Genomic DNA, 22,964 nt, shown 5'->3' with positions numbered 1-22,964 from the left:
CCTAGCACTCGCGCCAAACCGGTCCATTCGGGTCGATCTTGCCAAATTGGTATACAAATACATGGTAGGTTGTGAAGATGCGAGTGTGCGCCGCATATACATAGTGGCGTACTCACGCCAAGTCCCCGGGTGGGAGAATCGCCTGACCATCATAACACCGGATCACGTCCATTCAAAGCTTTGGGAGGGGCAAATCAATTTGCCCAAAGCGGGAGTTTAGCCTATTCCGTACATATATCGTACTTGGCGCATACTTGGCAGCTTGGGCATCTCAACAGCTTCTTCATCCAATTTGATATGTTGCGGCTCGCAACGCACCGTCTTGTCCCCTATAGAGAAGAATGCCCGTCTCTATCCCGTGAGCATCATGAACCACGTGCTAGGTTCAAGCATCGATCGTATCGCTTAGGTTTATGGCGCATGCAGTGATCGTAGGATTCCACGCTGCCACGTGAGAAATAGGGGTCCTTGCTAAAGAATACGATGTTGGTCCACTCCGACGCATACCATCGATCCACCCCGTCCTTGGCCTATGCCCGTAAGCAGTTAGTAAGCAGAGATGCGTACCAGACGCATACACAAAACGGCAAGCTGACTGATTGGTCCGAACGGCGCGAGCTGGACCCTCTTTACCGCAAATACTACTGGCACAGCTCGGGTATATAGTCCAACGAAGGCTCAGTAAGTAGGTAAAGAAATAGATTGAGTACCACTTTGCTTATATTTACCACGGCAGTCTCGTAGCAAAATAGTTGCAAGTGACGCCAGCTAAATCAATGATCCTTCCCTCGATTATATGGAAAAGGGAGGCAAACTGCCTTGTTATAGACGGCTGTCCTTTCGCTCCCGTAAATACAGATATAAACAAGTAGTGAAGAAGTACCCCGTCTAGTAGATGAAAGCGTGCCCACTATTAACTGTACCCTGTAGCTGATTCTCATTCATTAACTGCTGTCTATGGTGATGCAAAACCAAGGCTGTCCTAAGATGCCAGCCGCTGCCTATAGTAATACAATGTGAATTGTCTCGCAAGACATCAGCTAGTGCTTTCTGTATTTCGAGTCCTTCACGAAGTACTTAACGGCCACGTCTTTCCACAGCGGGCTGAAATTCGACTGCGACGTCGTGCTGCCGGTGGCGGCGGCGGCCCTGCTGACGTGGCCTCCGTGCTCCCTGGCCGTGGCCCGGACCCACGGAATGATGGCCGCGTCGACCGTCATCTCTCGCACCTTCTTGTTGTACTTGGCGCTCTCGGCGTCATTCTGGGTGCGGTGCGGCTCGTTGTAGTAGGGATTGGGGCACAAGATCATGGCCTGGACGGACACCAGGACCTGGAGCAGGGTCGACTGCTCGGGACGCCAGGGCTCCCTCTCCAGGTGCCCAACAGCGAGAGGCAGACGTGGCCGTCGACGTACAAGTTGGGGTTGAAGCCGCTAAAGCCGCTAAAGAAGCTCGTATGGGGCGTGGCCGTGCGGAGCCGGAGTGAGGGCGGCTTCTGCGGGAAGTCGAGGGGCAGGAACATGTCGAACAGGAAGAAGCCGTCCTCGTACGGCGTGCCCTGGGGCCCGATGATGAGCACCTTCAGGACATCGGGGCGCGAGCCCCCGTGGCGCACGAAGATGCCCTCGGGGAGGGACGTCTGCAGTATCATGATTTCACGGACCACTCGCTTCATGCGTTGTCGGGGAGGAGACCCTTTGGCCACCTTCTCCGCCGCGGACTTGTAGTAATGCAAGTTGAGCACCTCAGCGTCGGGGATTTCAGCCAAGGCATTCTCTCGGTGATAATCTCCAAAGCTCTGGACCCGAATGGGATTGATTCGGAGCTCGGCGATAAGTAAAGGCTTCTCGCGGTAAGACTGAGCGATCTTGACGACCCGTGAGTCCCAAGACTGCATGTTGGCGTCGTCGGCCTCCTCGGAATTTAGTGTCTTTGCGTATCGTACCATTTTCTCACTTCGGTGGGCGATTGTTGTAAGCATGGACCCCAGCGACTTCCCAGTGTCCTACTGACTCTCGGCGTTAGTATTACTCTTTTAGAATAAACAAAGTATCTCAAGAGGGGATAAAGAAATTCCTCGAGTAAACGGTAAGTACACCCCCCCCCCCCCTGAGACAATGGGATAACGAGGAGCGACGACTGGAATAGGAAGGAATAGACCCCGAAAGTCGCTTACCACCGCATTTGCCTCGACGCTAATGTCCTTGGACAGAAGGAAATGAAATCCGATCCAGTCGGCCTTTATCGCTGTATGTACGTCTTGTCCTCGTCACAAGCTGCGCCATTGCGGGATGGCACGATAGTGCTCCAAGGAAGTCTAGAAGACCGTCGTATAGCTGATACTGCATTTGTATCTCTTGCACGGAATCGTTAACGAGAAGGTCTGCGGCCCAGCTGAGCAGGTCAGAGCGAGCCACCATGAAGTTTACGAGTCCCATCTCCTCGCCTTTCGCGAGAGGCGGCAGCAGACAGGCCAACAGCCGGAAACGAAGCTCCAGAGTCGTCAGCATACTGGGGTCCTGGATTCGCGAAGGCTGCGGTATCCTGGTAGCCGTTTGCTGATTCCGCTGCTTACTATGGAATAGCTGAAGGACGGGCTCGGACCTAGCGTAACCTGTGCCTGGCGCAGTGGTGTGGTAGCCTTTCTCCTGAGAGTTTGATAAGATCCACGGAGTGGGCGAAGGCCTAAACTGCGACGTCGCACAGGCAAGCGCCCACGCGACAAGGTCTCGGCCCTGGTCGCAGCAGTGGTTGATCGCGACTTTGGTTCCCGACACATGAATTTGGACTAGTTTGTCGCATCTTGACGAACCTACATTGACCTTGGACCCGCAAACGCAAGTGATGGCGCTGCAATGTTGGCGACCTATTGGCCCTCATTGTTAGTAGATACATTGGAATAGAGGGGAAGATTGGAGAACATGAATATTGCTTGCCACAGTATAGGCCACAAGTCAACTCGATCTGATCGATGGGGGCTTGTGTTCTATCCTTCCACCAGTGTTGGACCGACCGTGTCACATTCCCTGCGCTTAGCTCGATTGATGCAGAGCAGCCGGCACACCGAGCTGGCATTCTAGACGACACGAAAAGCTCGAGCTTGATCAGACTTCCGCGATCTTCTGTGGAATCGACGTCTTGATGTGTTTCGCCATGGCTATCACCCCGAGGTGGGTTGGTTGGTACCTGAGGGGAGTCATTCGACTTTGCTGAACCGTTGTCTTGGGGAAGTTGTTGCTGCTGTGATCCAGAACGCTCGTGCTTCGGTGATTTAGGAGTCTTATGCTTCTGCGATTCAGAAGTCTTCTTCTTCTGCTGAAGGCGTTTGAAAAACATGACGTAGCAAGAAGCGGAAAGGATAAGGATGATAACAAGCAGGGAGAGATCCATCTGATCGTACTGATGGGATTCAAGGTGGTGCCCTACCGACTTTCGGCGTTAGTACTACTCTCTTTGCAAAATCGTGATTTCTCAGGAGGGAATAAAGGCAACTCGAAGAAACGGTGAATCCATCCCGCCGAGCCACTAGAATCACGAGGAATAATAACTGGGATGGGATGGAATAGATCCCGAAAGTCGCTTACCGGTGGCCTAGACTAGAAATATCGCTGGTAGGAAAAGACAGTTAAGGAGAGGGAGTTAATATGTTTCCATGTAAAGATTGCCATCAAAGTTTTGTGGGTTGAAGTGACATAAAGTTGGCGGAAGGCGCAGTTGAGCAAGTTCTCGGAAGGGAAGGAAGGTGCTCCCAATTCGGATGGAATAAACTTCAGTTTTTGGTTCCTAAAGGGCACGAAGAGCTGCCTGCTATTATTGAGGCATCCCAGGTAAGTACCAGGTAAGGGTAGGTGTGTAGGAAGGCCACTCATCACATTGGCAACGCAGGCAGCAAGCCGTGTTTTTCACTGTAAGTCTTTCCTTGCTTTGCGCAACCGCGTGGCGTACATAAGGTATCATCACAATCATCGCCGGGTAAGCGCATAAGTTCGGCCATCAGATGGTTTTGGACGTTCATGGTCACGAGAAGGGCTTGTTTTCGATAGGCATTAGCACATCCAACTCTATCTAACGTACCACCGCGTACCTGCATAAGACGCCTGCTGCATTAGACCCAAACCTATTGTGATCACCTTACCCACCGAAGGAACCCAATGACTGGAGGATTTTACTTCTTAAGTAGTAGGTTGTTGCTTTAGCAGATACGACAAGATAAGGTAGCTTACCTAAGTAGTGCCCTCAGAAAATACAATTCGTCTCCCCGGAGAGACATCTGGATCATATGGCCATCCTAATTATGGGTGGACTGGTTACTCAAGAGCTTAACTGGTCAACAAGAAGGACAGGAGGAATGGAAAGACTGAAAGGCGCGCCGATATGGTACACATGGGCAATGCATTCTGACTAACTCAATGCGGACGGTTGATCATTGCATTTGTTCATCTAATCAATAATATATATCCATCCTGGTTTCCCAGAACCCAGCAAGCACCTATCTCAATACCAGCCCACCGGGTAATTGAACTTGAGCCGCTCATTCAGCCCCCCGACCCACCCATCATCATCATCCCCCTCATCGCCCTGGCCGCTGCTCCGGATGACGCAGGGTACGCCTCCCGTCCAGCTATTGTCGCGGCAGCCGTCGGGGCCCTTGGCTTTCCGGCCCACCTCCTCGCCCGTGACGCGGATCTCCATGCCGATGGTGACGTCCGTCTTGCGCTTGCCGTCGATGCTGACCTCGAGCTCGCGCCCGCGGTTCTTCTTGCTGACCTTGAGCACGACCTTCTTGTTGAGCGGCAAACTCAAATGGCGGAAGCTGAGGGTGCGGGCGCAGATGGGCGTCAGCAGCATGGCTTTCGTCAGCGGGTGGATGATGGTCCCGCCCGCGCTCAGCGAGTACGCCGTCGAGCCCGTCGGGGTGCTGATGAGGATCCCGTCGGCCACGGCCTCGGTCAGGAACCGGTTGCCGACGTAGACGTCCACGATGGCCAGGTGCGGGTTCGGGCCGCGGTGGATGACGAGCTCGTTGATGGCGTGGATGTCCGGGACGTGCAGGTCCGGCTGCCCGGAACCGGTTATATCTTTAATGGCCGGCGCCATGACGGGAAAGGCCGCCGTCGACGTGGGCATCAGCTGTTCGTTAACGTTGGTGCCGTCAGCGTCGTACACGCCGACCTTCAATCGGTGGCGCAGGAGCATCTTGGAGGAGCGGTTCACGCCCATGCTGCGGCCGCGCATGCTGGCCCAGCCTTCGTATCGCTTTTGTATCTCCTCGGCATCATGCCCTGCCGATGATGTTGCTGGCGCATTCAGCGCTGCTGCCTGGGTATGTGGCCCCTGTAGGTCGCTCATGGCAACCACGCTCCCGCTCATGTAGACCTCGCGCCACGCCCGCTTGAACTCCTCGAACTTCCACTCGCCCAGAAAGCCGAGGGTGCCCATGCTGAAGCTCAGGATGGGCGGGACCGAGGTGTGAAGGCTAAACAGGCTCGCGGCACGCAGGATGGTGCCGTCGCCGCCCAGCGTGGCCACGAGGTCGGTCCGGGTCGGGAAGTGGATGGGCTCGGAGCTGTAGACGGGGAAGGGCAGCGACTCGTGTAGCATGTCGGCGATGCGCTTCTCGAAGATGAGGTTCAGGTTCGGGTACTCGCTGTTAATATGTTTGGCGAACTCGACGGCGGACGCGATCACGGGCGGCGCGTGCAGCTTCGGCATGATCAGCACGTTGCGCGGGGGCACCGGCCACTCGAGCGAAAGCAGCGACGAGGTCGAGCTGCTCTTGTAGAGCGGGACGATGCGGTCGCCGAGCGTCCGGGCATCGCGGATCTCGCGGAGGCAGGTTGTCGCGGAGAAACTCCGTTCGCTGGTGGTGATAAAGACGTTGTTGGGGCTCCATGTCGGCGGCGAGGCGGACACGGATGTCGCTGTCGTCCGAAGTCTATTCATAATTGCGACAACAGCAGCAGCAGCTATCCAGCTTTGTCGATAGACCAGACGCACTGATGATCATGGTTGCAGCAAGTCGATGGTATCTTATCGTCGCTGATTTTAGCTTCCCATTCTTGCGAAGCCCTGAGAACTATCGGTCTCTTTCTCCTCGATGGTGCTTTACAGGTTGACGACTTGGAGTTATGAAGTCCTAGATTCTAATCGCTTAGGTGCGGACTCGGTAGAAAATGCTAGGATAGAGGGCCGATCATGGAGGGCTACCCTTGCCGCCCCGCTGGAGCTCTCTTTCACACAAAGCCAATTGGACAACGTCCGTATCTCAGCAGCTGCGTGCCACTGACAGCTTGCCATGCCGCCTGGGGTACAGTAAGACAGTTAGACAGACACTTTCTTCAAATTTCATCTCCCACTCTACCCGGAATGCCTCTTGTCTTTCCAAATTGTCTCGAAGGTTCAAGACTACTCCCGGAGATTGGTCCGTATCCAACGAGTGTTTGCTACCACAGACCAAAAATGACACATGCCCATGTGGACCGCTCTCGAGCTCTGTCTGGGAATCCGACTCTTCGCATTGCCAAAAACGGCATTAGACGGTATTTCTGATAGGCCAGACCAGTCCTTGTCGTCCATGTCTTCAATCTTCGAGTCAAGGCATATGTCGCGGCATATGCATTACCAAGCACTCAATTGGACCCGTTCTAACGACAGAGTATTTCTCGCCAACTGCTATTCCTACCCGAAATGGAATGACGAAACTCGGCCCTCATCAGCTAGAGAGCTTGGGTAGCTCCAGTGCTTCCTAGCTTGCGAGCTGCCCACTGTTTCGCCTCTCTAGCTGTGGTGGGGTGAATCTCCAAGCCGACCCGCTGTCGTGTCAATCACGGTTGGAGAAGGCCATCCGTCATAATAATGTGGGATATATTTCCACCCACCCCGCCATTGGGAGAGGCTATTACGAGAAAATCGAACGGGTGAAGTTGCCTGCAAAGTGCAAGTGCTCTCCATCTCTTAAAGATTCTTCAAGCGAAGGATACTATCGGGTTTTGTTTCTCTGGAACTAATATATACTTCGTCGTGCCTCGCATTCTATCCCAATCGCAGCAACCCCCCCCCCCCAAGTGTTACCCCGTAAAGAAAGACAGCAGCACTCACGATGGCAAGTTCGAAGCAATTCAATGTGGGCGTGGTGGGATATGGGTAAGCGGTCCATACATACTTCCACAGCGCTTTCGAGACCAGAAGACAGAAACTAACGTGGAGGAATGAACCGCAGCATGTCCGCCAAGATCTTCCACATCCCCTTCATCAAGGCCACGCCCTCGCTAAAGCTGCACTCGATCCTGCAGCGCAGCCCAAACCCAACGATTCGGCCACGGCCGACTACCCCGATCTGCAGCACCACACCTCGCTCGACACCCTACTGGCGGACCCAGCCCTCGACGTCGTGGTCCTGTGCACGACCCCGCCCACGCACTTCGCCTTCGCCACGCAGGCGCTCGAGGCCGGCAAGCACGTCTTCTGCGAGAAGCCGTTCGTCCCGACCTCGGCCGAGGCCGCCGCGCTCGCCGACCTGGCCCGCGCCAAGGGCAAACTGCTGTGCGTGTACCAGAACCGGCGGTACGACGCCGACTTCGCGACCGTGTCCCAACTAATTAAAGAGGGCACCCTCGGCCGCATCGTCGAGTTCGAGACCCACTTCGACCGCTACAAGATGGAGCAGCCGACCAACTGGAAGGGCACCGTGCCCATGGAGCAAGGGGGCGGCGCCGTCTACGACCTCGGCACCCACCTCGTGGACCAGGTCTACACGCTGTTCGGCATGCCCCAGACTGTCTACGCCAAATTTGTGAGCCAGCGCCAGGGCAAGTTTTATCCTGGTGACGGAAACGTCGACCCGGATTCGCTGACGGCGTATCTCTACTACCCGGACGCCGGCCTGACGGCCATCGTGCGCATCGGCGTCCTCAGCGTCGAGGCCCAGCAGCCGCGCTTCTGGATCCGCGGCTCCAAGGGGTCCTATACCAAAAAGGGGCTCGACACGCAGGAGCCGCAGCTCAAGGGCGGCATGACGACCTCGGACGCCAAATTCGGCCACGAGGGGCCCGAGTGGGCCGGCAAGCTCGCCCTGTTCGGTGACAACAATGTCGTCTCCCAGCGGGACCTGCCCAACGTCGAGCCCCCGCCGACCTACGCCAAGATCTACGAGGGCTTCGCCCGCGCCCTCGCCTCCGGGAAGGAGGAGGACGTGCCGGTCCCCGCGTCGCAGGCGCGGGACGTGCTCAGGATCATCGAGGCCGTGCAGGAGAGCGGCAAGACGGGGCGGGAGGTTCTGATCTCATCGTGAGAAAGGAAAGGTGCTCCGTAAGTCTGAATAGCCAGTCATAATTGATTCAATGTACATATATTTTCCACCGGAGAATTCGCAATTAAAGTGCATATCTTGATGTGAGTCGTGAGGTATAATATAATACTGCCTAAAAAGTCAAGCCCGTACCGATGTGACGCCTAAGCTCACCCCTCCGTGTCTGTTTGCCCACCTTTCTCTCTCTCTCTCTCTCTCTCTCTCTCTCACGCGTCTTCATGCGTTAAGTATGTTGGTACGTAGCCAAAAGCCAGAACAAACAGAAGAACCGATGCCCGCTAACATGAAAAGTTCCTTCCTGCCTCGTCCAACTGAGGGCATTTTGTTTCAATTCCAGCACACGGGACGCCGTTCCATGAAAATGGCCGATGTTTTGTTGTTCCACGTTCGTTCCGCCATTCTTACATTGGTATCATTGAGAAAAAAGAAAACAAAATCATAAAATGCCCCTGACGAGCCCATCCTGGTTTCAAATGTTTCACCTCGTTCTTGCGTGTGTCCAAGAGAGAGATCCTACTTTCTCAAACTCAATCCAGGCTCTCCAAATTCCAAAATAGTCAATCCCCGGCAACGCTCGCGGTCAAAAGCACGGCGCCAGACGAGATCAGGAATCCCGGAACTTGAGCAGGAACCGCGTCAGAGAGCTGAGGAAGAAGCCGAAGCAGCCAAGCCAGGCAAAGATCTTGACGAACTCCCACCAGTACTGCGTCCGCACCTCCGTCTCGATGTGACCCTTGATGCCGGCACCGTTAGCGGGGAAGCGGCCAGTCGTGACGTACTGCTCCATCAGCGCGTCTTTTTCGTACCAGCGCTCGCGGAGCCAGGCGTCGAACTCGGTCTGGTCGTGCAGGGGCATGTCGGCCAGCGAGAAGCGCCGCCAGTAGAGGTTGACCGACTTGGGCGGCCGGCCCTGGAAGAATGTGCTGGACAGGGTGAAGTACTCTTCGCCATATCCGCCTCGGCTATAGATTATCGAGGAGTGTCAGCCATGAGCAATTCAAACGCGTACACACACAATATTCTTCAGTGATTGTGAGGGGGTCACACTTACGGTACGCCTTCGTAAGCTACTGTGCAATCGTAGACATAATCGACCGAGCCCTTCAGCTCGTTTAGGCAGAAGAAAGTGCCGGTACTTCTGGGCAGCATCAAGTGCGCCGTGTCTTTGACGCCTATCTTCTCTGCCCAGGCTCCTGATTTCACCCTGCCGTTGTCTGACAGGTTGGTGCCTTCCGGGAACAGCAGGAGCCACATGGGGTTCAGGTATTCCTCGCCGTCGGGCCCCACGTGTTTTGTCTTGAGCTTCTGCAACCGGTGCGCAAGGCGGGGGCGGTCGACAGCCATCTTGCGCGACATGAATATAAAGCTGAAGAACATGCAACCAGGCCCAATTACGGGAATGTACTTGATCGACTCCTTCAGGATGATATAGATGTGACCGTGCATCCTGGGGCTGTTGGTATAGCCCACCCACCACAGATACAACCAGTCCGTGTAGATCTGGTACTCCAGTGTCAGCTTGAAGTTATACCTCTACACTGCCAATCCAAATATGTACGGGTGTGAAGGTTATGGCAAAGCTGGGGCGGACACCTTACCTGGTGATTGGCGATCATGACCATGCGATCGGGGAACGCGCATTGCACTCTTCCGTCGGGCGTCAGGCTGAGCTGGCCAGCAACCGACGCATCGCCGCTGATCCTGATGACGGTTGGTGCCCACCAGTGCGTCATGGTGGTGATAAGCAGGCCGAATGATTCTTTGGTGACGGCCATGTAGGCGTAGTATAGATCGCGGTTAAGGAGATAGAACCAGGCCCCGAGAAACTGGGTGAGATGGATACTGCCAAAACCAGGTATAAATCAGTACGGTTTTCTTCTTCTTCTTCTCTTCTTCTTCCTCGCGACATATGGCCTGGTGGTATAGGATTGTGTGTGGGTTTGCCTTACGCCAGAGAGCCGCCAAAGAAAATATAGTGCCGCGGTGAGTGCGCGGAGTTTGGACATAATCCAACCGTATTTGGCCTCTCCCGAAGGGTGCCCAGCTTGCTGCATATTCAACATGGCGTCTGCCACGCCCGGGCTAGCCATGGGGAAGGCATCGAAGTTGTCGTCGGGGGCGGCATTACCGTTCGGCCGGCGTCGAAGCTCCGAAGTCGTCGTCATGTTGGGCGGTAAGTCGGTGCGGATTTCAGGTCATAGGTATATGTGTATGCGGGTCGGCGACAATGTCTTGGAATGATGAAACAGCGAATGTGTGTGTATGGGTATTGGATATCGGATATGGATACTAGGTAAGGTCGTAGGTCGGTTAGTCTGGAAAGAAGCGAGACATGGAAGACGATGTTGTCATGAACTAGAGGGGCGCTGCGCCAGGCAGACTAGACCATGCAGCTATTGCGTGCGGGGCCGGCGCGATGGAATTCGACCGAAGGGCGATGCGAAATGCGACAAGCGTGAAATACTTGAAGTGGCCCAGCACGACAAATCAAAGCGGAGAAGTGTCTTAGGTGTTCGGGATAGATGGGCAGAGAATGGAAGCAAGGTCGCGTGCTCGTGATCTGGTCATGTGGGGGAAAGCTGAAGCTGGCCTCGATACATTTGGGCCGGCTAGAGAGCTTGCAGCGCGGCATGTGATAAGATAAGGCACGTAGAGGTGAGACAGCAAATCCATGGAGGGGCAACCAACCGTTAACGACGTCAACAGACGCAAGTACGTAGACTGTAATGGCGGAGAGAGCATCCAAAGTCAAAGATGCATATTGTGTTAATGATGAATATCAGTAATCAAGCAGGGAATGAAGAGAAGAAAACGTGGGTGGGAAGAGCATTCTTGGGATGGCCTCGCTGGCTCCTTTGAGTAGCTGGTCGTCTGATGGCTAGCTGTTTGGTGTTTGTTGGCATTTTTGGGACTTGGATGACTCGGATTGGAGCTATTGGATTTGCACGTGCAATAGCGTCCGCATCCAGCATTGCAATCAGGCTTGGTTCCAGGCTTCCATGAGCGGTTCAGCTCCCGAGCTCCAGAATTCCAGGGCATCCAGGGCATCCAGGGCGTCCAAGGCGTCACAGTGGGGGGAAGAACCAGGGGTTTCAGTGGGTTCTCCGGGCTTTACTTAGGTCCCATTCGATGCCCCGGCAAGATAAGCTCTCCCGGGGGGCATCTTAGGTTGGGTCAGACTGCAGCGCCAGTAAAGATCAAGCCCGGCCTGAGCCACACTTTATCTACCGACCGAGAGGGCTGCTGCTGGAAGAGCCACAGCTATGAGTAAATCAACCGAGGCTTGATCTGTCTCCAAGTTGCCGCAAGGGAAATCCAACAAGGGGTTCAGGGATTGATTGATTGCCCGCTCGATGCCGAGATGGCCATTCACTCCATCTCCTTCCCGGCCAGCCAGGAATCTAGATCGGCAGCCGCCTCCAGCAGCCGAGATGTCCTCATCTTCATGATCTCGGGCAACCCCGGTCTGATCGACTACTACGAGCCCTTCCTGTCCGCCCTGCGGACCCTACCTGCACTCGTCTCCCGCTTCCAAGGGGGCCCGGTTCCACATTTACGGACAGGACCTGGCCGGCTTCAACGACGACGACCACGAGCCTTTCAGCGCCGCGAATCCGCCCCGCGACGTGGCCTATCAGGTCGACTACCTGTTCAAGACCCTTTCTGAGTTTAGCATCCCGGAGGATGATGCGGACAGCAGCCCAAAGCAGGGAGGAGGAAAGCCATTCGACCAGGTGATCCTGGTCGGCCACTCGGTCGGCGCCTACTTGATTCTGCAGCTATTCCACAAGCTGCTCCGTGACCCCGCAGCCGCGCCGCACCTACGCCTCCAGACGGGCTTCCTGCTGTTCCCCACCATCGAGCACATCCGGCACTCGCCGAGCGGCCAGCGCCTGGAGCTGTTGCGAAGCGCGGCCTTCCTCGAGCGCCACGCCCACCTGCTCGCGTCGGGCTTCCTGCGGCTGTGGCCCTACGCCGCCCTGCGCTGGGTCGTCGCCACGCTGCTGGGCCAGCCCCCGGCCGCTGCGGACGTCACGGCGCGCTGGCTCAAGAGCCGTGACGGCGTCTGGCAGGCCCTGCACATGGGGCTCGACGAGATGCGCGTCATCGGAGAGGACCAGTGGGACGAGGAGCTCTGGGAGATCGAGCGGGAGGAGGAGGCGGAGGAAGCGGCGCAGGCTCGTCAGCGAACTGATGCTGATGACGACAGCAGCACCGCCAATGGACGGCCGCCCAAGTTCATCTTCTTCTTTGGCAAAGACGACCACTGGGTCGCCAACCATTTCCGTGATGCGTTCATAGAGCGGCGGCAGAAGCAGGCTGAGAGGACGAGGTTCATGGTCGACGAGGGTAATCTACCTCATGCGTTCTGTATACGTAAGTCTGACTCCCCCGTTGCGTCTGCAACGCGCCATCTCCAACCATGCATTTGTCTCGTTTCACAGCTTGTCCAGATGCACTAAAGTACTAATATGCATGAACAACAAACTAGATCATAGTGAGGTCGTGGCTGAGAAGGTTGCATCTTGGGTCAATGAGCTGTACGTACCATGATGGACTTGCTGTGATGGTTGAACGGAATGATGAGGTAAACGTAAGGTCTCATGACCATGGTAAGGCCGGACAAAATGGTCCGATCTAGATGCCAATCCTTGAGAGTAGTCGATAGATTGATCCCAATACAGCCTCCCATCGTATCTTGCATCGCCGAGAGATGAACACGTATTTAGCATTGACGAGGATGCGAGCCTCTAGTGTACCGAGTGGGCGCCAGCCACCCAGCAAGATTCGGCGAACGCATGCAGCTATACCGAGACACCGATGTGTATTGCGATAAGATCGAGCGAGCGAAAGGGTGTGCTATTCTTGTATCACCATCCCTGTTTCGACATATGCTTGTTACCCTGGCGCATTTTGGGGACCGTTAGTGAGCATCATCCAAGCCTAACGGCCACTAATAGCGGTATCACCCTTTCCATGTGTAAGCGCCCTATCAGATCGGCGCGCGGGAACCCGACAGCTTGGTTCGTGGCACATTCCGCCGCGAGCAAAAGCTCCGAGTTTCGGCAGATACAACCTTGGGGGACGTTGTAAGCCAAGAAGGCCTCATCCCTGCCCACTCCCTTCCCCCACAGCCGGGCGCGCGGTTACATGCGTCCGTTCCTCCCATTGCTCGGATATCGCCATGATTATCATACCCCTAGCTCCAGCCCGCCCCCAAGCCAAGCAAGCCCCCTGTGTTATCGTATGATATTCTTTCGGATGTGACGAAATCGTCGGATCGTCGACGATCCGATGCTCTCATCGGACCGTCTCCATACTAGAATTTCTCGTTACCGATAGCTTATTACGTCTGCTGACCGCTATCCTTGTCTCGGGCTGTGCTAGTCGCCCTCGGAAGTTCTGCCGTCGGATCGAGACTACTACCTGTCGGGACAGGTCGTTGTCGTATGTAGTACAGAAGTATGACATGTCGTGTTATATCGGCCAAGCGCAATCCCTCCAGCCAAGCTTCTGAGATCTGCAAGCATGTGATTTCGTAACACGTACCACCCACATTTGAGAATCCAACTGCACTTCTTGTTCGTCAGTACGTCTGTCTCGTGACTGGAGTCTCATGCATAGTGCTTTCAGTTCCGGTTCTAGTGGGTGTCATTAACGTCAGACCCGGTTTTGGATCTTGTAAGGTAACTTGCAGATGTCGGAATGCCCGTAGCGGAAACCTGTGCAAGGTGGTCTGCAGCGTCTAAATCCACCACGTCTCTGCAAGGTCAAGTTGACCACATATGTTTTCTGTGCGTATGAAACGAAACATACTTACATCTGCCTGATGTCATCAGTGGCGCTAATTACATATATTCGATTCAGGGGTCGAGCAGTGGACAAATAGAGACCAGACTGAAGAAATCCGTAGAGATCGTCAGCCATGGGTTTATATGACCTGATCTAGCAGAGAACAGGCTTTGTTTTTCATTTTCCAGATCCAGTAAGTAAGCAAGTAAAGCAGAGCCTGGGCATACCCAGGAACCTATCAGACACACCATACCCTTAACCGATAAGACGCTAACTAGTTCACACGTAACCCCTATCGGACGCATCTAGCAATGCTGCAGGGGTACAACCTTTCGTCTCACAACCAATTGCCAGAATAGAACAGCCCATAAGCGAAGAGAAACAGATAGACACGCTAAGACTTGCGCTCTAAAGCCCCAACCCCGAAGGAAAACCATATGTAGGTCCGTGAAAGCCTTATGTTCTTGGTAGTGGGGGGTTATAGTTAAAGAGTATCTCCCACAACCGCCATTTGAGTACTCGAACAGGCGTTCGTAGTTGTAGCAGTAGCAGTAACAGTATCAAGGGCAACAGGAGAGGCTTGGGCAGTAGTGGCATTTTTACCACCAGCAATATCGCCCACGTCGTCGTCTTCTTCATCCTCGTCCTCATCATCCGGAACGAAAGCAGCCGTGTTATTATGGTACCTCGGCTCCATATAGACGGGCATGGGGACGAGGGGGTAGCGGCGGTTGAGCACCCGCGCGGCCGCCTCGCCAAAGGACATGTCCCAAGGCATCCGCATAGAGTCCGGGACTGGCCACCCCAGCGCATCGTTGTGTAGCCACATGCGCACGAGGTGGCGCGAGAACGTCTCGCCGTCCTGGTAGGGCTGGCGCGCGTGCAGCGTGCTCCAGGAGTTGAGGTAGACCATGTCGCCCGCCTCGCTCTCGAGGCATATCTCGTGCTTACGCGCGGCCTGCTGCACCCGTGCCAGCGCATGCTGCTGCATGGCCGTCAGGGGCGGCAGCTTGGAGGCGGCGCGGGGCGCGGAGGCGAGGGGGCCTAGGCGGGCCGGGTCCATGGAAAACAGGAGATTGCCTTGGTAGTAGTCGAAGAGCGGAGATAATGTGTAGGGGGGCTTTCTCCTCAGGCTCCTGTACAGTACCGAAGACGAGCGGTGGTTAGTCAAAAAGCCATAGACTCTTGCGGTCGATAAGAGGGGGAAGCATCTTGGGAGGGAAAATTGAACAGGTAGACTTACGCTTGGACGGGCCAGTTCGGCTCCATGAGTGTACGCAGAGCTGAGGGGTCGGAATGGGTCAGCTCGTTATATATAGTATGGGAAGAGGCGACACATAAACGACCGCCAATAGCGGCAGTCTTGCGTATGTGAAGAGACAGGATGTCTGAGCCCATGTCGCAATGGTGAGGCTAGGTATAGTTAGTCTACTTTATGTCATACTAGGGAATAGGTTGTATTGCAAAGATCGACTTACCAGACCAAAGTTTGTGTGTATACCGTGCCTCCTCTCTAGGGGAACGGTCCAGGTTTTCGAATCAGTCACATGGGCTGGAGGAGGCAGGTCAGCAACTCGTTTGCGCATCATGGTCAGTTCGGCCAAGGTACGTACAAAGCATTGATCCTTTAGCGTCTTGAAGCCCGCGGCGGTTGCCGATATAGCTCGAGATGCCCAAGTAGATGGTCATATAGTCTTCGACGGAGTATTTTGACTCGAGACCGCGGATAACGCATAATCCGGTTCCGTTGTGGACTTCTAGCGCACATCTATCAAGTCGGCTCTCCAGACCAGGGAGAGGAAACAGCTCCCGCAAGACTTGGTCACCATGCATGCCAAGACCTATGAGATGTTAGCAAAATGCCATGTATACATGGGCAGAACACTAACGTTTGAAACGCTCCAAGGCGGTCTCTACGATATGAACATCATGTTGGGTAAGCTTGAGTATATGTGTGGGATGGTCGGCGTCCAACCCTGACCATGCCGTTGGGCCTTGTATCTGTGTTGGGAAGTTGGAGATGAGTGGATGCGATGAGTTGTGAGTATGTTCAAGCTGGTCCCGATCATAGGCGACACTTGAGGGAGTAAGATAGAAAGTCTGAGTCGCCATCTTTTGTCGATTCACAAGTAAGACTGGTAGCAACGTTCGACCTGCGGTGTGAGACAAGATTCTGAGGGGACCTTTATAGTCCAAGGGGCTGGTTGGGAGGCCGGCAGGTGCGAGCGTGGTAATGAAGATGAAGAGCTAAGGGATAGAGACAGAGGACGGTTCTTCGAGAGTACTTCCCTGTTATCCACGGGATACCGGTACAAGCTATCATCAGAAAGTAACCGAAGCCCTTGCTGGTGTTATAGGGTGTAGTTGAAAGGATTGAACCCTTGGACGGGAAACAGAAGAAGAAGAAATCGACAATACCCACGGTAATCGCAAGGGGCTATCAGGCCAATGGACCACTGCTTAGGGTAGTATTATAGAATTGGGTTTGCGACTAGCGTCTTCGGCCCCTATCCTGAAAGCGTTACATCTTGCTGCATGCCATCCCAGGATGCTTTGGACTTGAAGGCTACTTGGTGTAGCCATGATAGTGGCTGCAGCCGCCGAAGATCCCAGCATACCTAGCCAGCTAAGTGGCTCGTGGGCATGTCTGTCGTGATTCAGTATGTGTATGTCGTCATAGGCCTGAGGAGATAGGTAGTCTCTTGTGGTGGTTCGAAAGATGGTTAAGAAAAGTTGATGCCTTTCTGAATAAAGAAGAAGAATCACAACTGGGACCCAACGAAGGCGAAGAGTTGTCCATGTTTGTCAAAGCGGGTCAGGGAGCTGCATGCGCTGTCTCGAAGCCAATCGACTCGTGCGATCAAGGCGGATTGCAGCCCAAGCCACCGCTGCAAAGCATCACGGGGAGGTCTTGGCAGGTTCGGTAGTTTAGTGGTCACTGGAGGTTGTCAGGGCTTGCCAGTTTTTGTTGTATGCCATCAAGCAGGCTAGTGGTATGCCGATCGACGTGGCATCGAACGTGAAGTCGTCAAAGAGGCGGCCAGATGGAAGAGGGGGTGGGCAACTAGCAACCAGCGTCGCCGGGATCCGAAGTAGCCTGCAAGCGGGCAAAAAGAAAGGTTCTAGAGAAGCTTCTTTCTTGCACACCGACTGTACCATTGGCGCATGGGCAGAGAGGAAGGACTTTCACATAATATGCAACGTGAGTGTGGATATCCGAGCCCAGGAACCCGGATTGTACTCTTCCGCCGAGGAACTTCAACTTATGTACATACAGTACGTCTTACTTGCCCCATGGCGGCGAGGTTCCCGTGGGCTCTAGCCGGGACGTCCCGCCTGCAGATGATATCCCCATAATGGCTGTTTCACAGCCTCCCCCCCCCCCTGTTAGCCGTATTGTACACCGATTTAGCTGATCCGTGCGGTGGCTCACCCATATATATCCACCGCTCTTTATGGTACATTGTGTTTACCACCTAAAACGCGTAGTAAATAAAGGTTTAGGGGAAGCTATATAAAAATGCCTAGATTTATAAGTTATATTAATATTAAATAAAGCTGACCTTATTAATATTATTAACTAAGACTTTTATTAATAGAATTAATAATAAATTAAGTTATAATATTTTTAAAAAGAAAAGTAATACTTTAATTAATTTAAAGCTTAATAAAAGTATTAAAAAACAGAAAATATAATTAAAATTAATAATAATAGTTAATAATAATTTTAATTTATTAAATATTAAAAGGTTAAACGCTTTATTAAAGTTTAATATTAATAATTTAAAATAAATAATCGTATTTAATATTAAGCTTTTTATTAATTAATTTTCTTTTAATTTAATTAAACTCGTTTTTTTCGAAATAATTTATTAATAAAAATTAAAAGCTTTAAAAATTACAATAATTATTAAAAGTAAAAAATATTAATATCGACAAGTTATAGTTTTTTTTAATTACTTTTATTATATATATATATATATATTTAACGTACTCTTTTAATTAATATTAAATAATAAAAATAAACGTACTTTATTATACTTTTATTAAATTTATTACTTTTAATTAATATTAAGGTTTATAAAAACGTTTTAAAATATAGCTAGTAAATTAAAAGGCTAATTATATATATATAATTTATTTTTTATTAACTTTATATCTTTAAAAAATCCTTTTAACTAATAAATATATCGTTATATTTATTAATAGACCTTTTAATAAAATAAATATTTAATTCTAGTTGACATCGATTAAGTTTAAAATTTAAATATTAATATTAATAAGTTACTTTCTTTAATAATTATAAATATATTAAGAAAATTAATATAATATTAAATACGTTAATATATAATACTTTAAAAAAAGAACTATATTTAATTAATTTATTAATTAAATTTAATAAAAGAATAGAGTACTTTATTATTAAATAAGCTATATTATTAAAAGGCCTAATATGTTTATTCTTTTATATTTTTATATAAATTAAATTAATTATAACTACTCGTTATTTAATTCGTTACTTAATTTTATATCCTTTTTATATATTCGCGTATTATAGCGCCTTTCACCAGTCGCCCTTTATTTTAACGAACCCCTGTTTTCGCTTTCGCCGGTCGCTAAACGCTTCCTTTTTACCTTTTCGCCTTGTAGCTTTTAAGATTCTTAAATAATAAGGGTCTTTTTAAATTAAATCTGCGATTTTTTAACTTTTTAATATTTAAAAAAGCTAAATTAATAACTTATAAAGTATAGGTTTTTATAAGTATAAAAATTATTAAATACGCTATTACGTTTATACATTTTATTATTTAATTTATAATATTTAAAATTAATGTTAAAAACCTTTTTTATAAATAAAAACTTTGCTTTTAATAAAAGTAAAGTATTTAATTATTTATTAAAGGTTAAATAACGTTTAAAGGTTATAAATACTAATTATCTTTAAATATAATAAGTTAAATATAAACGTTTAAAAACGTATATTTAATTTATTACTTACTTTATTTAAGCACTAAAATATTAAATTAAGTAGTAAAGTTTTAAACTAAATAATAAAGTATTAAATTAAATATATTTAATTTAAATTTCCCATTATTTTGTATAAAAATAATAAAATACGCGGCTTTAAAAATAATAAAAAACTTTAATTTTATAATATAATCAATCGAGGCTTTAAATAAATAAATATTATATATAATAATTAAAATAAATATAAAGGTATATTAAGTGTAATAGTATTGTTATTTCTATAATATACTTTAAATTCGATTAATGTATAACTCTTATAATCGTTAAAAACTAAAAGACGATAATAACTTTTTTTTAATATATTTATTAAAGTATTTAATTTAATTAAAATTTATTTTAACGTGGTTTATTATTAAGTCGGCCACTTTTTATATCTTTTACTATTTTTATATAAATTAGTTTAACTTAAACGCTTTAAATTAATTAAAACTATTCTATATTTAATTCGGTATTTAATTTTATATCTTTTTTATATATTCGCGTATTATAACCTATTTCGCTATAGATATATTAACGCCTTTTACCGGTCGCCCTTCGTTTCGACGGATCCCCCGTTCCGTATTTATTAGTCCCTAAACGCTTCCCTTTTACTTTTTCGTTCTATAGCTCTTAAAATGCTTATATACGAAGGGCTCTTTTAAACTAAATGAGCGATTTTTTAACTTTCCGGCGTTTAAAAAATATTAAATTAACTTTTAATAAAGTACATATTTAATGTTTTATAAAGGTTATTTTATAGATTATTAATATATATTTTTCGTTATTTAATTTATACTATTTAAAATTAATATTAAAAAGTCTTTTTTAGTTAATAAAAACTTTATTTTTAATAAAAATTAAAACATTTAATCGTTTATTAAAGATTAAATAATATTTAAAGGTTATAAGTATTAATTATTTTTAAACGCCACGAGTTAATATAATCGTTTAAAGATATATATTTAACTTACTAATTATTTTATTTAAGTAATAATATATGAAACTAAATATATTAAATTTAATATTATTTTTTATAAAAATAATAAAATACGCGGCCTTAAAAGTAATAAAGAACTTTAGCTTCGTAATATTATTTATCGACGCTTTAATAAGTAATTCGATTTCTTTTAAATAAGTACACTTTAATAATAAATAAGGTATTATATTTAAAAGTTAAAAAAATAAAATAAATAAAGAGGTATATTAATCGTAATAGTGCCATTATTTTTATAATATTCTTAAAATTCGGCCGAAATGTAGCTTTTATAACCGTTTAAGATTAAAAGGCGATAAAGGCCTTTTATTCGCGCTTTAATATATTTATCGAAGTGTTGAATCTAGTTTAAACTCGTTTCGTTATCGGTCTAGCCGTTAAAAGTTAATTTACGAAATAATATTAACTTTAAACGATTAAAAACGGCGGAATATATTAGTTTTACGAATTAATATATTTAATAGCCGTTAATTATTCTCGATTATTAAACTAGAACAACTTCGCTTTTTTATAACGATCGGCGCGTATTACGACGAATATTAACTCGATTATACCTATTATAAAGCCGGTTTCGTTAAAATCTAATATATCTTTATTTAAAATACCGTATTTTATTTTAATATTCTCGATTAGCGTAAACTACCGGAAATAATACCTATATTTTTATAAAAAGCCCTCTAATAATCGTATCGACGGTTTATTTAAGTCTTAAAGTCTGGGTTATAGTCGATAAAGCGTTTAACTTAATATTTACTAACGCGTTCGCCGCCGCACGACTTTAAAAAAAATTAACTATATTTCTTATAATATTAATATTAAGAGGTCTCCTTCGAATATTTAAATTAATTATATAATTATAAAGCACCTCTTTTTTAATTAAATCTAGTTTATATTATAAATCTTAAATTTTAGGTCGAGGTTTAATATCGCGAAGTCGGTCGCTTAAAATAACTCGGGGGATATCGTATACTTTTGTAGTACCTCTTTAATTAATTTAATTTAAACCTTTTCGCGTCGCTTTAATTATTAAAATAATATAATCTTTTCTTAGTTAATTTAATATTATAATTATAAAAATATTACGTATTAAAGTTTAATTATATAAATAAATAAAAAGTGGCCGATTTAATAATATAGTCGACTTAATAATAAACTATATTATTATTAATTTAATTATTTAATTACTTAGTAAGTTATATTCGCGCGCTTAACTTAAAAAGTAATATTAACTTTAAATAATTAAAAATAACGAAATATATTAACCTTATAATATCACGGGTGGTTTTTATATAATAAAATAAGTGCGGCGATACGGTTTAATCGAGGTACGAGTAATAGAATTAACGAAGACGTAGCTTAAAGAGCTACGTAATAAAAATAGGCTTAATTAAAGGCTCGTGCGCTTATATTATTAAACGTACTTTTATATAATACGTATAAAACGCTAGCTTAAAATAATAATTCAACTCCGTGATATATAAATTAATATATTCGATTATTATTAATTATTCTCGATTATAAAATTAAATTAATTTAGCTTTTTTATATTAATTAATACGCGTTATAATAAATACTTAGTCGATTATATTTATTATAAAGTTAATTTTATTAATAATATTATATTTAGTTTTAATATTCGGGATTAATTAAAACTAATTAAAAATAACCTTTTAATTTTTATAAAAAGCTTTTTAATAATTATATTAACGATTTATTTAAGTTTTAAAGTTTAAGTTATAATTAATAAAGCGTTTAACTTAATACTTATTAACGCGCTCGTCGCCGCGTATCGCGGTAAAAAAATTAACTATATCTTTTATATTAACTATTTTAATTTATATTATAAGTATTAAATTTCGCGTTATAAAATTTAATCATTAATTTAATTATATAACGCTTTATATAAAACGTTATATATAATAGTAGCGCGTTTTTAATTAACTTAGTTTCGGCCTTTACGTATTACTTAAATTATTAAAGCGATTTAATTTTTTTAAAATAAAATCGATATAGTAATAATAAAGCTATTATATATTAAATTTAATAAAATAAAATAAATAAAAGATTTAACCTTTTAATAATACGGTTTATTTAATAATAAACCACGTTAAATAGCTTATACTTTTACTTTATATTATTTAATAAACTTTAAAACTAATTAAAAAGCTTTGTATATACTTTTAATTAATTAATAAAAATAAAAGTATATTTTAATAATTAAGTTAATAAAATTTCTATAATCCTTTAAATAATTAATAATTATAATATAAACGAGGTTAATATTAATAATTAAATAAAGGCTAAATTGTTTTTTAATTACCGCTTTTATTTTTAATAATAAATTAAAGTATATAATCCTTTATAATAAACGTTATCCGAGTTTTAAAAAACCTTAATAAAACGTATTTAAGTTTATAATAATCATATAAGAGAGTAATTAAACGTGTAGTAAAAAAAACGCTTTATTAATATAATAAGTAATAATATTTTAAGTTATAAAGTAATGATAAAAGTAATCGAGTAAAAATAATTATATAATAAAGTTATTAAAGCTATTTACTCGATTAATAAGTTAAAGTAATATCTAAATTAATTATTAAAATAAAAGGTATTTATATAAAATATATAAAAAACGTTTATTATTATATAATTAATCTCTTTTTTATGAATTTTATAAATTTATCGAATTTATTTAAATCTTTTAAATTCTTTTTTATTTTTAATTTATAAATCTCTTTTAAATCTTTAAATTTACCACGTGACTTAAGTTATTTATTTAAACCTAGTTATTTAATTTATATTAATCGTTTAATATTATCGTTATAATTTTATCTTATATTTTTTCTTTAATTATTATTATTA

At 46.1% G+C, this 22,964-nt stretch overlaps 7 protein-coding genes across 7 annotated transcripts; 2 read left to right on the top strand and 5 right to left on the bottom strand.

The window, feature by feature from the left end:
• Window positions 1–1,040: 1,040 nt before the first annotated feature.
• PG994_003092 (uncharacterized protein) lies at window positions 1,041–1,897 on the bottom strand (the record flags this gene model as incomplete). The annotated part of the gene is made up of 2 exons (XM_066854501.1): window positions 1,041–1,370; window positions 1,400–1,897. The coding sequence occupies 2 exons, from the start codon at window positions 1,895–1,897 to the stop codon at window positions 1,041–1,043; spliced, it is 828 nt and encodes a 275-aa protein (XP_066720356.1).
• A 506-nt stretch (window positions 1,898–2,403) lies between these two features.
• PG994_003091 (uncharacterized protein) lies at window positions 2,404–3,336 on the bottom strand (the record flags this gene model as incomplete). The annotated part of the gene is made up of 3 exons (XM_066854500.1): window positions 2,404–2,519; window positions 2,576–2,866; window positions 2,922–3,336. The coding sequence occupies 3 exons, from the start codon at window positions 3,334–3,336 to the stop codon at window positions 2,404–2,406; spliced, it is 822 nt and encodes a 273-aa protein (XP_066720355.1).
• Window positions 3,337–4,494: 1,158 nt separating this feature from the next.
• PG994_003090 (uncharacterized protein) lies at window positions 4,495–5,943 on the bottom strand (the record flags this gene model as incomplete). Its single annotated transcript, XM_066854499.1, has 1 exon — window positions 4,495–5,943. One exon carries the CDS (start codon window positions 5,941–5,943, stop codon window positions 4,495–4,497), a length of 1,449 nt encoding a protein of 482 aa, XP_066720354.1.
• A 1,156-nt stretch (window positions 5,944–7,099) lies between these two features.
• PG994_003089 (scytalone dehydratase) lies at window positions 7,100–8,290 on the top strand (the record flags this gene model as incomplete). Its single annotated transcript, XM_066854498.1, has 2 exons — window positions 7,100–7,143; window positions 7,207–8,290. 2 exons carry the CDS (start codon window positions 7,100–7,102, stop codon window positions 8,288–8,290), a joined length of 1,128 nt encoding a protein of 375 aa, XP_066720353.1.
• Window positions 8,291–8,912: 622 nt separating this feature from the next.
• On the bottom strand, window positions 8,913–10,473 carry PG994_003088 (uncharacterized protein; the record flags this gene model as incomplete). The annotated part of the gene is made up of 4 exons (XM_066854497.1): window positions 8,913–9,270; window positions 9,360–9,841; window positions 9,907–10,150; window positions 10,313–10,473. The coding sequence occupies 4 exons, from the start codon at window positions 10,471–10,473 to the stop codon at window positions 8,913–8,915; spliced, it is 1,245 nt and encodes a 414-aa protein (XP_066720352.1).
• Window positions 10,474–11,669: 1,196 nt separating this feature from the next.
• PG994_003087 (uncharacterized protein) lies at window positions 11,670–12,862 on the top strand (the record flags this gene model as incomplete). The annotated part of the gene is given in 3 exon segments (XM_066854496.1): window positions 11,670–11,828; window positions 11,845–12,685; window positions 12,801–12,862. 3 exon segments carry the CDS (start codon window positions 11,670–11,672, stop codon window positions 12,860–12,862), a joined length of 1,062 nt encoding a protein of 353 aa, XP_066720351.1.
• Window positions 12,863–14,585: 1,723 nt separating this feature from the next.
• Window positions 14,586–16,213, bottom strand: PG994_003086 (uncharacterized protein; the record flags this gene model as incomplete). Its single annotated transcript, XM_066854495.1, has 5 exons — window positions 14,586–15,237; window positions 15,345–15,514; window positions 15,580–15,653; window positions 15,715–15,942; window positions 15,991–16,213. The coding sequence occupies 5 exons, from the start codon at window positions 16,211–16,213 to the stop codon at window positions 14,586–14,588; spliced, it is 1,347 nt and encodes a 448-aa protein (XP_066720350.1).
• Window positions 16,214–22,964: the final 6,751 nt, after the last annotated feature.

The sequence above is a fragment of the Apiospora phragmitis genome, assembly GCF_038363925.1.
Source record: "Apiospora phragmitis strain CBS 135458 chromosome Unknown utg000003l:1.0-2676785.0:1.0-2680665.0, whole genome shotgun sequence".
NCBI classification, from domain to species: Eukaryota; Fungi; Ascomycota; class Sordariomycetes; order Amphisphaeriales; family Apiosporaceae; genus Apiospora; species Apiospora phragmitis.
Note: the sequence above shows the minus strand (reverse complement) of the source record. Positions and strands in the feature narration are given on the sequence as shown.